General features: G+C 44.8%; 1 protein-coding gene across 12 annotated transcripts in view; it reads right to left on the bottom strand.

Annotated features, from left to right (window-relative positions):
- Positions 1-13,178, bottom strand: part of STIM1 (stromal interaction molecule 1) — a 146,383-nt gene that overhangs the window by 18,733 nt on the left and 114,472 nt on the right. For all 12 annotated transcript variants that reach the window (XR_008619654.1, XM_055091724.1, XM_055091716.1 and 9 more), the window contains exon 6: positions 2,640-2,817. Coding sequence is in view for 11 of the 12 variants with exons in the window: in XM_055091724.1 (XP_054947699.1) it covers positions 2,640-2,817 (178 nt within the window). In the remaining variant the exon portion in view is untranslated. The remainder of the gene's footprint in view (positions 1-2,639; positions 2,818-13,178) is intronic.

Raw genomic sequence — 13,178 nt, 5'->3', positions numbered from 1 at the left:
GGCTGCCTTTATTGAGGCAGCACCCTGTGGGTGTCGAAATTCCTAGCTTACTACTTACTGACACTCACACTCTCTGAGGCTTCATTTCTTCAACTCGAAAATTGGGATAACAGTACCTACCTAACAGGGTTGTGGTGATTAAAAACAATAATACATTTAAGTTCTTAACAATACCTAGCTCTTAAGAAACCCTTTCCCCATCCCTCCAAAGAAAATTATATCTATCATTTTAAAATAACAGAAAAGAGCCAGACTTCATTCCTTTTTACATGGATTCCTGCAAAGACTTCCCAACTGGAGCCCCTAGGCTGTTGGAATAATTTTCTAAAAGACAGTCCTGAAGTAGGCTTCTCCTTTTCTCAGAACCAAAACAAAGCAAAAAAGCCAAATACCTACTTGACTCTCTATTGCCTTTTGCATCCTGCTAAATTTCTCCATGTGAGTCTGTAGGTGCCAGGGATCTGACCTCATGCTATACATTCAACCAGAACTACCAGGTTACATCTTTCCTACCCGTCTTTCAAGGCCACCTCCTCAGACTCCACATCCACTCATCTACCTCTGTGCCCTTCCAGTCCTTGGAGCTCTCGTCCCATAAGCTGGCACTGAGTCATTGTTCCTTCTTAAGTGTGAGCTTTGTGGCCCCAGAAGCAGTGACTTCCTTACAATTCCCTGCACAGAGCTGGTTCCTAGACTTCAGGAAGTATTGGGTTGGCCAAAAAGTTCGTTTGGTTTTTCTCTGTAAGATGGTTCCAGTAGCGCTTAGTTGTCTTTAACTTCATTCGAAACAATTTTGTTAGATTGTATTGTGACAGCTGTCATATCAGCATGCATTAAAAAAAAAAAACTTATCAAAACTGTGAATTTTTGTGTAGCCATTTTAATATTGAAAATGGAAGAAAAAAGCAACATTTTTCAGCTTATTATGCTTTATTATTTCAAGAAAGATAAAAACACAAATGAAACGCAAAAAAAGACTTGTGCAGTGTATGGAGAAGGTGCTGTGACCGATTGAACGTGTCAAAAGTGGTTTGCGAAGTTTTGTGCTTGCTGTATGATGCTCCACGGTCAGGTAGACCAGTTGAAGTTGATAGCGATAAAATCAAGACATTAAGAGAATAATCAACATTATACCACGCGGGAGATAGCCGACATACTCAAAATACCCAAATCAAATGCTGAAAATCATTTGCACCAGCTTGGTTATGTGAGTCGCTTTGATGTTTCCATTTCACATAAGTTAAGCAAAAAAACCTTCTTGACCATATTTCCACATGCGAGTCTCTGCTTAAATGTAACGAAAATGTTCTGTCTATAAAACAAATTGTGACGGGTGATGAAAAGTGGATACTGTACAATAATGTGGAAGGGAAGAGATCGTGGGGCAAGTGAAATGAACCACCACCAACCACACCAAAGGCCGGTCTTCATCCAAAGAAGGGGATGTTGTGTATATTGTAGGATTGGAAGGGAGTCCTCTATTACGAGCTTTTTCCGGAAAACCGAACGATTAATTCCAACAAGTATTGCTCCCAATTAGACCAAATGAAAGCAGCACTTGACGCAAAGTGTCTAGAATTAGTCAACAGAAAACGCATAATCTTTGATCGGGATGACGCAAGACCGCATGTTTCTTTGATGACCAGGCAAAAACTGTTACAGCTTGGCTGGCAAGTTCTGATTCACCCGCCGTATTCACCAGATATTACACCTTTGGATTTTCATTTATTTCGGTCTTTACAAAATTCTCTTAATGGAAAAAATTTCAATTCCCTGGAAGACTGTAAAAGGCACCTGGAACAGTTCTTTGCTCAAAAAGATAAAAAGTTTTGGGAAGATGGAACTACGAAGCTGTCTGAAAAATGGCAGAAGGTAGTGGAACAAAACGGTGAATACACTGTTCAATAAAGTTCTTGGTGAAAATGAAAAACGTGTCTTTTATTTTTACTTTAAAAACCAAAGGAAACTTTTGGCCAACCCAATACTTAGGTTGGCTGACTGACTGGCACCTTCTCTTCACAGCTAGATCTTCTACAATAGTTTCTAAGCCATATTTTATTTAAACAGAATCCCAGACTATCAGAGCTAGAAGGCCCTGGTATTCTCCTAATTCAATGCCTTTATATTACTGATGAGGACATAAGTCCTAGAAAGGAAAGGGATTTACCCAAAGTCATACAACAAGTGAGTCTCATGAGATTTAGATGCTGTACAAGAAAGCATGAAAGGTATTAGGAGGACAGATTTGTGAGGTTCCTTTGGGAAACAATGAAGAACAGTTAATTATGTCTACTTCTATGGGAAGGGAAGCAGTCCAGAGGTGGGACGGAGGATAGAATGACCCCTAACAAGTCATCCAACCAGGAAAGCTCAAGACCTCTGACAGCTCCACACTTCTCCCTCTGAAGCTCTGAGGAAGAAAAGATAGAAATAAGCTTCTGCCCTGAGGAGGAATACTTGCCTGTGCGAATGGAATGGCAGGAACCTAGGCTCCGATGCAGGTTTGGAAGGATGACACAGCCTGGGCCTCTACGTCGTCGGCAGGGTCTCAGGAGCCAAACGGCCCATAGCGCAGGTGGAAACTGGAGGCTCCAAAGAGATGGCAGCACCAGGGCCGTGGGGAAGGGACAGGGCCTTACCTTTCCTGAAGGTCATGCAGACTCTGCTCAGCTCGGTGTAAGCCCTCCAGATCCTTCATCATCTTCTTCATGTGCTCCTTGGAGTAACGGTTCTGGATATAAGCAAACCAGCAGCCGCCCACACCAATAACGATAGACACCACAAGCATGAAGTCCTTGAGGTGATTATGGCGGGTCACTGCCAGAGAAGAAGGGCACAGTGAGTATGGGTGCCCACTACACACTTAGCCTTGCAGACTCTGCTGCATCCCCTCCTCCACAAAGCCTTCCCACTCAGGAGGAATTCGTTTCTCTTCTTAGACACACACTGGCCACACTCTGTGCCTATATCTCTACTAAGTCAAGGCCTAGTTTGGAAAGGATGAGAGGCCTTAGAGCAATACAAGAAGCTTACTGGATCATACTCTCTTAATATGCAGTGAAGAGAACTGGTGCCTTCTCAATACATACCAGCCATTCTGGGCTGCGATGAGCCCATGTGCCCAGATGCAGTGGCTTCTACCCTAGAGGGTAAGCAAGGCTAGAGTGCTACAGTAGGTAGAAGAGGATGGCTGGTAAGGGTACAAAGCAATGTCACTAGAGCCTGAGGACTGGCTGTGGGACTGAGGTTACTGCAGGAGCTGGGTCTCCTGGACTACGAGGCTATTCTAGGTACAAGGTATGAAGACCAGAGCAGGTAAAGGTCTGCAAGTCTCATCTACAGAGAGCATTTCTAGGCTGCGGCTCAGCCCAGAGACCAGGTAGAACAAGAGTAGCATCAAGAGATAGGTACACATTAAGACATTACATGTGCCAGGAAGACAGAATACCTCCAGGGAAGGCCTGGCAGCAATCTGGTGAAGTGCGAGGGCCCTGGCTGCAAGCTGGGGTTCAAAGCAATGCTCAGTCTCCAGAGCAAAAGTGAAAAGCTAGACAAGGAATAGCATCAGAAGGTAAGAGTAAAAACCATGTCCCAAGAACTGAGCCAGCCAGAAGAGGGGCAGTCCTGGAGACTGAGATTGGTCCTGGTGTGCCAGACCTGGGCTCTCGGCCACAGCACAGGAGATTGAAAGAGACACCAGGAGGGAAACAGTCTGCTCCTGTAGGCCCTGCCTGCATTGTACTCCACTTGAGATAGAGCAGCTACGGCTCAGAGGGGCCCCAGACGAGGGAAAAGAGGTAATGACGTCCTGTGCACAGTGGGTCACCTGGTGTTGGGGAGGGGGAGGCAGGACTGACGGGATTTCCGTGCCCAGTAAGGACAAGGGGCTGAGGGGAATCCAAAAGGATCCAGTGGAGCCACCGAGTTGAGGCAGGGTCTAGACAGCAGGATAAGACACATGTAGCTGAAATCCCACTGAATGAAGCTGAGGTCCAGTTTGACAAAAAGGGTTATATTCATAGTTCCTCACTGAAAGGCTGAGCAACAGGACCTGGGGATGGTGTGGGATCAAGGACAGATTAGCACATTCTATTTCCACCCAAGGGAGGGGAGTTACTAGGTCCAGGGTGTAGCCGTGTCCTTTACATGTTTATGCCAGACTCTAACAGAGAAAACTGAGGGTCTTCTAGCGACCATCCTCTAGCTTCCTGGCAGGTCTATACTTCCAGCCATTCTCAAGTCCCCACTCTCCCATCCTTCAGGTCCCAAGAAGGGATATCTCTGCAGCACAGTGAGCTGCCTTCCTTTCTGGAACACACCTGCCTCCTTTCCAGCCTCTACCAAAGGCTGGGGTACTGTTTGTCTCCCCTGTTTATTAAAGACTTTTCATCTTGGCTTCCCAGGGTTTCTCACCATCAACATCCCCTTTACATTCCTACTCAAAGTCAAAGGTACTCTGTTCAAACAAGACTCCATGCGACCAGCACCCTCCCCCTATTACCTCCAACTTCAAAGTTCTTAAGGTGGGCATACAGATTGGGCGCCGATCTATTCTATTCAGTCCCTTATTCTACCTTCTCTAGATCGATTTGAAACAAGATCCTATTCTTTCCAGCTTCATATTCTCATCCAACGCATAAATAAAAATATTGAATGACCAGGGGCAAGGATAGGCTCTATCAGTCACCCCCCGGGTCTCTTCAGCCAGTTTTGACTCCACTTAAATATACAAGCATCCATCCCATATATCCCTCTGCCTTGTCAAATGCATAGCTGAAGCTCAAATATACTGCCTGTCACATCCCGTGGGCTACCAAGCTTGGTGGGAAGAAAATAAGTCTAATCTGACTGATTTACTCTGTGGCCCCTACTGATCATCATTTGTCTGTATGCCAGTGCCCAGCACAGCACTGACCAGCACACAGAAGGTATTCAATAAATATTAGTGGGATTGAATCTTCACTGATAAGCCTCAAGTGTGATATCTCCCTCTCTTTAATCCACATAAGGAAAGAAGGGAAATAGAGAAAATATAAAATGGAACAGGCATTTATATTCATTTCAAATTCTCACAACTATTCTATAAGGTAGAGTCTTCCCATTCTGTAGACCAGAAAACTGAGGCTGCAGAGAGGCACTGACTTGCCAGAGTCCATAAAAAGTGACAGAGCTTGGATTCAAATCCAGATTTGCCTGACTGCACGGTCTTTCTGCTACACCCCACTTTCTCATACTCATGCAGCAGGTATTGTTTCTGTTTTATTACATGCAAACATCTCTCACCATGGAGATGCCTATATCCCCTGATCTAGCCTGAGTTCAACTCTCAGGATTCCAAAGCCTGAGTTTTCCCCCGAAACAACATGCTGGGAGCTGACTGTGGCATTGCCATCAAGACAGTGAAGATCCAAAGGTTGAATGGCCAGGCCTTTGAGGTTACATGTAAGGCCTCATGTAGAGAAATTTTTGTTTCATCAAAGGAAGCATCTTGCACTGAGTATGAGGAAGTCTGGGTTCTATGCTTGCCTCTGCCCCAATTTGTCATGAAATTCATTTCCCCCATCTGGGTCTCAGCTTCCTCAACTGTAAAATGCATTATCACAGAATTACTAAAAGATCAAATGCAGAGGTGTAAATGAAAGTGCTTTGAGGTGTTTGGAGACATTTAGATGGGCATATCCCATAGGTAATAAAGATTGTAGATGTGGGATTTGAGGAAGAGGTAGGAGTTGGAGAAGTAGGTGTGAGAATTCTCAGTTCCCTTCAGTGGGCCCCGGGGCTGAACCCCACAGTCCTAAGGGAATCTGTGATGGTTAACTTTATGTGTCACCTTGACTGGGCTAAGGGATGTCCGAATAGCTGGTAAAGCATTATTTCTGGGTGTGTCTGTGGAGTTGTCTTCATAAGAGTTAAGTATTTGAACCGGTAGACTAACTAAAGAAGGTCATCTTCACTAATGCGACTGGACATCATCCAATCGTCCACATGCCACTAAGGGCCTGAACAGAACCAAAAGGCAGAGGTAGGGCAAATATGCTCTCTCAGCTTGAGTTGAGACATCCATCTTCCCCTGCCCTCTTACATCAGCTCCCCTGGCTCTCAATCTTCAGACTCAGACAAGGACTCACACCATCAGCTCCCCTGGTTCTCAGCCTTCAGACTCAGACTGAATTATACCACTGGCTTCTCTGGGGTCCCAGGTTGCAGACGGAAGATTGTGGAGTTTCTTGGTCTCCATAATAGCATGAATCAATTCTCATAATACATCTCCTCATTTATATATATATATATATATATATATATATATATACACATAATACATCTCCTCATATATATATATATATATACACACACACATATCCTATTGGTTCTGTTTCTCTGGAGAACCCTGCCAAATACAGAATCTATAAACTATTGTGCCAGAAAAAAAAGAGGGGAAAATAGGGAATTTAAGAGTCTAGTCTGTGCCTTATTAGTGATATACTTCTTCCTATCATAATCCCAGTCCCATTCTTCAATTCCTACCACCTTCCCAGCCTACCACAGTTCACAGAGACCTGCCCATTCCTTCTCCTCTGAACTAGGATTCCCTGACCAACCCATTCTTTGGACAGCTAAAAACATGTATTATTTCAAGGTCTGCCCTGTGTGATTTTCAGCTTCCATGGCAGTCACCTTCGGGTAGTCTGTGAGTTCCTCGGGACCAGGGCACAAGACTTACTTATCTCTGTAGCCTCATACTTAGCATAGAGGCTGGCCACAGCAGGTACTCAGCAAAGAGGGAAAGGAGAGAAAAAGGGAAGAAGAAAGGGAGGTTTTAGCAGGAAAGGGGAGGTACAATATAAACTGCATGTGGAAGGCAAATAAATACCAGCTCCTGGGATCAAAAAAAATATGGCAAGCTGTCCTCACAGCCCCGACAGGAGCTCAGCTCTCAGAATCCACCTCATACCAGGGAACACAGCCACAGAGAAACCATGGAGGTTTCATGAGAGCAGAGGTGGCTGGCTAGGTGAACAGAGCGAACCCAGGGAAGCTGGTTAGGACCTGGGGAGCCAGAGGGTGGCAGAATTCCCAGCCTGAGTGCTGCAAACAGATTTTAGCAAAATTAGGTCAACTGTTAACACAATCAGGCCTGAGGCAAGGGAGGAGGGTGTAAACAAATGAGATGCTTACATGTGAACACAGTCAGGGGTGATGGTGAGAATTTTCAGGGTGCCAGTTAGCACTGAGAACGTGAGCCTCCAATAATTATCACTTTCTGGAATCCCCTCTCCCAATCTATTCTCTCCACCGCTCTACTGCTCACAGTACCCCATGCCTGGCAGATACAGATACTCACCCCTTACTGCTAAAGTATGTGCTAGGAGTTTCTCTTGTCATTTACACAGCCTTCTGTGCTGAGGTATCTGTTTAGTTTAACCTGTAATAACTATTTCTGGGCCCTCCTCCCTTCTGGTTGTAGCCAAAAACTGCCTTAGCTGCCTCACCTATGCACAGACACTACATAGGGAGTGGTTCTCCCCACAGCTAAGCTGGGCCAGACTCTTCTCCCACCTCTACCAGCCTCCTTCTGTGTAACTTCTAGCATTCATCTCCTGGCACTTCTTCCTTGCTGGGCCTTACACTGAGTGCTGATGACAGATGAACAAAGCTGTGTCTACCCTCAAGGAGTTTCCAGTTTAAAGAGTAACAGACAGGGGCTTCCCTGGTGGCGCAGTGGTTGAGAGTCTGCCTGCCGATGCAGGGGACACGGGCTCGTGCCCCGGTCCGGGAAGATCCCACATGCCGCGGAGCTGCTGGGCCCGTGAGCCATGGCCGCTGAGCCTGCGCGTCCGGAGCCTGTGCCCCGCAATGGGAGAGGCCACAACAGTGAGAGGCCCGCGTAACACACACACACAAAAAAAAAGAGTAACAGACAGGAAAACAGATTGTTATACAGAAAGCAGATACAATTACATTGCTGTGCACCTGAAACTAACACGATATTGTAAATCAACTATACTTCCAAAAAAAAAAAAGGCAAATCTGAAATAACAAACAAACAAACCAAAAAGCAGGTACAAAGGGCTGTGAATCCCCAGAGGAAAGTAAGAGGAAAGGGTTGAGCATGCCCAGGAAGAGGCTGGAAAGGCATCCTAAAGAAGGCTTGAAGGGTGAGTTGGAACATAACAAAAAGGAGAAAGAGGGTAAGAACAGAGCTGACAGAGACCAGAGCAAGCTGTGCCAGAGAGGCAGCAACTCCTGCTTACTGAGGACTTTTCCCTATTACCTGAGCCACTGAGGAAGGAGACAAGGTGCAGTCTCGTCTTTTCCTCTTCACAACTCCCCCAGCCCTCGCAATTACTGGGCAGGCCTCTCTCTGCACCCTTCTCTGCACCCTTCTCTTTGTGCTAAGAGCACAAAGGGCACACAAGCCCTTAGCCCGAGACCAACCACAGCAGGCATTACACTAAAAACAGTAGCTACCATTTACTTAGGGGAAACTGGGACACAGAAAACCTTAGGAATGTGCCCAAGGTCACAAAGCAACTGAGTGATAGAGCCAGTTTGCTTCATTTCAAAGCTGAAACTCTTATATCTTGTTTCCTCTAACACAAGTAGAGGGTGGGATAATACAGTAGAAAAGAGCACTGAAATGTAAGTTAAAGACCTAGGTTTGAGGCATGGCTCTGCTATTGAAAAGCTGAACGACCTCTAAAAACTCACCTCATCTGAGCCTCAATTTCTCCCTCAGTAAATCATTTGCTGCGCTAATGAGACATCAACTTAGGCCCCAAACTGAACACTGCCCTAGGGCCTCTATGTCTCAGAGCACACCTAACACCTGACTACCGGCACTGTCAGGAGAGCCCCAGGTGGGCCAGCCTAGAGCCAACTCTGCAGGTGGAAAAGACAGGAAAGCACCTGTGCTGCTCTGTGGCCACATGGGGAGGACTGAGCTGTCTTCCACTGTCAGGACTCCTGGCTGAGCCAGTCTGATTCCTCTTCCCCCTTCCCAAGCTCTGAGGCTGCTGTGGGCAAATGGATCCCACTCACTCAGCAGACACCCCCAGCTACTGTAAACAACATTTTGATTTGTGATTTCTCAAACCTCAGACCGAAGGTGGGATTTTCGTTAAGACTGGGCGAGGCAGCCATGACTGGCAACTGAAGTCGGCCCAGGTGCTCTGGGGGTGTTTACTACAAGCCTGTGGTGAGGCCTGAGAACCACAGCCTTAAGAGCTCACCCTGGACATAGAACCCAGGTCAGAGCCAGCACAGGCCATCACTCTAAGTCCTACATGAGTGCTGGACAGGGAAGAGCACTGATCTAGGGATTTTAGTCCATGCATAAATGGGAAAACAGAGCTTAGAGGGACACAGATCAAGGGATTCTTTGCAGATACCCACCAGGCATGGCCCCGCCCTTGCAGAAGTCTCCTGGCAAAGAGCTTCCTAGTATCTTCCTCAGGCTCCAGCTGGCAATTTTCAAATTTTTTCTTTAAGAAGCATCAGCAGGAAAGTATAAAAACAATCTCTGCCATCAGGACAGCTGCTGGATTCCAAAATCTTAGCTCCCAGGAGTACACCAACTCTATCTGAGTCCTTGAATGAGAGAGCCAGTAAGAGCCTTAACGACCAAGCCCATTTTACAGATGAGGGAAGCTAAATCTAGGCAGGAGAACTAAATTGCCAAAGGTCACTTGATAAGGCAAGGGCCAAATACAGAAATCCTAAAAGTACAGGATACAGGAGGAAAGAACAGACCTCCTCCTGTCTTTTACACAGAACCCTTATCAACCAAAGGGTTCTTCCCCCAAATCATGGAATGTACAGCTGAAAGGAATTATAAGGATCCTTTAGTTCAGCTGTTTCATGATCCAAATCAGCATACACATACTGAGAAAAGTGACCTACACCAGGTCACACAGTGAGTGGCAATTCTGAAGAGACCAAGGTGCTTTCCTAAACTTTATAAGAAGTTCTCTAAATGGAAGTCCAGGAGTTATAAAAAATCAAGTTGTAAATAATGATGATGATAATGATGATGATGATGATGGAGATATAATCCACATACCCTAAAGTTCACTCTTTTAAATTGTACAATTCAGTGCTTTTAGCGTTTTCACAAGGTTGTGTAACCATCAGCACAATTAATGTTAGAACCTTATCATTACCTCAAAAAGAAATCCCATACCCATTACCAGTCACTTCCCATTTCCCACTCCCTCCAGCCCCTGCCAGCCACCAATCTGTATTTGGTCCCTATGGATTTATCTATTCTGAATATTTCATATAAATGGAATCATACAATATGTGTCCTTTTTTATGTCTGGCTTCTTTCACTCCCTCAGTTCTTTCACTTCTTTCATTTTTTTAGGCCAGTTTTTTCCAGGTTCATCCATGTTGTAGCATGTATCAGAACTTCATTCTTTTTTATGCACAGTGAGTGGCAATTCTGAAGAGACCAAGGTGCTTTCCTAAACTTTATAAGAAGTTCTCTAAATGGAAGTCCAGGAGTTATAAAAAATCAAGTTGTAAATAATGATGATGATAATGATGATGATGATGATGGAGATATAATCCACATACCCTAAAGTTCACTCTTTTAAATTGTACAATTCAGTGCTTTTAGCGTTTTCACAAGGTTGTGTAACCATCAGCACAATTAATGTTAGAACCTTATCATTACCTCAAAAAGAAATCCCATACCCATTACCAGTCACTTCCCATTTCCCACTCCCTCCAGCCCCTGCCAGCCACCAATCTGTATTTGGTCCCTATGGATTTATCTATTCTGAATATTTCATATAAATGGAATCATACAATATGTGTCCTTTTTTATGTCTGGCTTCTTTCACTCCCTCAGTTCTTTCACTTCTTTCATTTTTTTAGGCCAGTTTTTTCCAGGTTCATCCATGTTGTAGCATGTATCAGAACTTCATTCTTTTTTATGGCTGAGTAATATTTCATTGTATTTATATACCACAACTATTTATCCATTCATCCATTGATGGATATATGGGTTGCTTCCACTTTTCAGCTATTGTGAATAATGCTGCTATGTATATATACTTGTTTCACTACTGTTTTCAGTTCTTTGGGTACATTCCTAGAGCCAGTTTGCTTGATTTCAAAGCTGAAACTCTTATATCTTGTTTCCTCTAACACAAGTAGAGGGTGGGATAATACAGTAGAAAAGAGCACTGAAATGTAAGTTAAAGACCTAGGTTTGAGGCATGGCTCTGCTATTGAAGGGCTGAACGACCTCTAAAAACTCACCTCATCTGAGCCTCAATTTCTCCCTCAGTAAATCATTTGCTGCCCTAATGAGACATCAACTTAGGCCCCAAACTGAACACATTCCTAGGTGTGGAATCGCTGAGTTATATGATAACTATGTTTAATTTTTTGAGGAACACTATTTTCTACAGTAGCTGAACCTTTTTACATTATCACTAGAAATGTACAAGGGTTCTAATTTCTCCACACCCCTGCCAACACTTACTTTGTTTTTTGTTTGTTTTTGCTTTTATTGTAGCTATCCTAGTGGGTGTGAAGTATCTTCTTAGCTCTAGTACCCCTGCTCTGCCAATCTCAGAAACAGTTTTCTGCTGACCTCCGACCTCCCTTAGATTAGGTCATACGCAACCTATAGGCTATATGAAATGAGTCTAGGAGAAGATACTCCTGTCCTGGTATCAGTCTAACCTGCTTCACCAAGGCTCCTCTTGCTGGCTCTGACCTCTGGGACTCAGTACCATGTATGTACCCAGGATTCTGGTTCCTATGCTCTCCAGCCCTAGCTGATTTTTCCATATACAATCCTTGCTGACTTTAACCTGCAGTTTCTAATGCACCCTTTCAGATATGGTAAATCCTATTTTGATACAGAACATGTAACAGTCTGTTAATATGTCTCAGAAGACTAAGGAAGACTTTCAGGCTGCCAGAGGCCTCCCCTAACTAAGGTGTGACAGAGGAGAGCCTCTGCAAAGATAGCCTAGCTTTCACTGCTGGGTTTGATTCTTCTGGCAGAAGTGTTCTTGCTGCTGTATACAAAGAGAGGGGAATAGGCTGTTAATGGAGAGAGTTTAATAAAGCCACTTCCCAGTTTTCAAGACTCAGCTCAAGAGTGATCCTCTCCATAAAGCTTCTTGGTCTGCAGATGAAAACTCCTCCTTACTTTGTGCTCCCACCTGAACTATGGAATGACTTACACGACAGTTATACCACTGTATTTGTTGACCATTTATTCAATTTGTTGACATGCCAATCTCCATTTAGACGGAACTTCTTGAGAGCAGGGACCCTGTCATGCATAGTGGTACACAGTAGGTGCTCAATAAATGTTAGTGGATGAATGAAAGGCCATTGCTCAGTACACAGATGGGCCTCATATAAAGAGTAGTGCCTTCGTTGTGTCATTTATTCAAAACTTATAAATGAATGACAAGAAAAAATGTGTCCTAGGACCAAAAACAGGGCAACAAGGGAGATGGAAATGGTCCTCTCCCATGTTGCTCTGTTTCACGCTTTCAAAAGATATAGACCTTCTGGAAAAGGCAAAACTTTGGAGAAGTAAAAAATCAGTGATTGCCAGGGGTTGAGGAGGAGAGCGGGATAGACAGGTGGAGCACAGAGGATCTTTAGGGCAGTGAAACCATTATGTATGACACCACACAGATGGATACACATCATTCTACATTTGTCGAAATCCACAGAATGCACAACACCAAGAGTGAACCTTCATGTAAACTACAGACTCTGGGTGATAATGCTGTGTCAGTGCAGGTTCAGCAGCTGTTACAGGGTACCACTGTGGTGAGGATGCTGATAATGGGGGAGGCTGTGCATGTATGCGGGCAGGAGGTATATGGAAAATCTCTGTAGCTTCCACTCAATTCTGACATAAACCTAAAGCTACTCTAAAAAATAAAGTCTAGGGACTTCCCTGGCGGTCTAGTGGTTAAGACTCCGCGCTTCCACTGCATGGGGCACGGGTTCAATCCCTGGTCAGGGAACTAGGATGCCGTGCAGTGTGGCTAAAAAACAATTTAAAAAAATTTGTTTAAACTAAAAAAATGAAAATAAGGGGCTTCCCTGGTGGCGCAGTGGTTGCGCGTCCGCCTGCCGATGCAGGGGAACCGGGTCCGCGCCCCGGTCTGGGAGGATCCCACATGCCGCGGAGCGGC

This window comes from Physeter macrocephalus, chromosome 16, assembly GCF_002837175.3.
Source record: "Physeter macrocephalus isolate SW-GA chromosome 16, ASM283717v5, whole genome shotgun sequence".
Taxonomy (NCBI): Eukaryota; Metazoa; Chordata; class Mammalia; order Artiodactyla; family Physeteridae; genus Physeter; species Physeter macrocephalus.
Note: the sequence above shows the minus strand (reverse complement) of the source record. Positions and strands in the feature narration are given on the sequence as shown.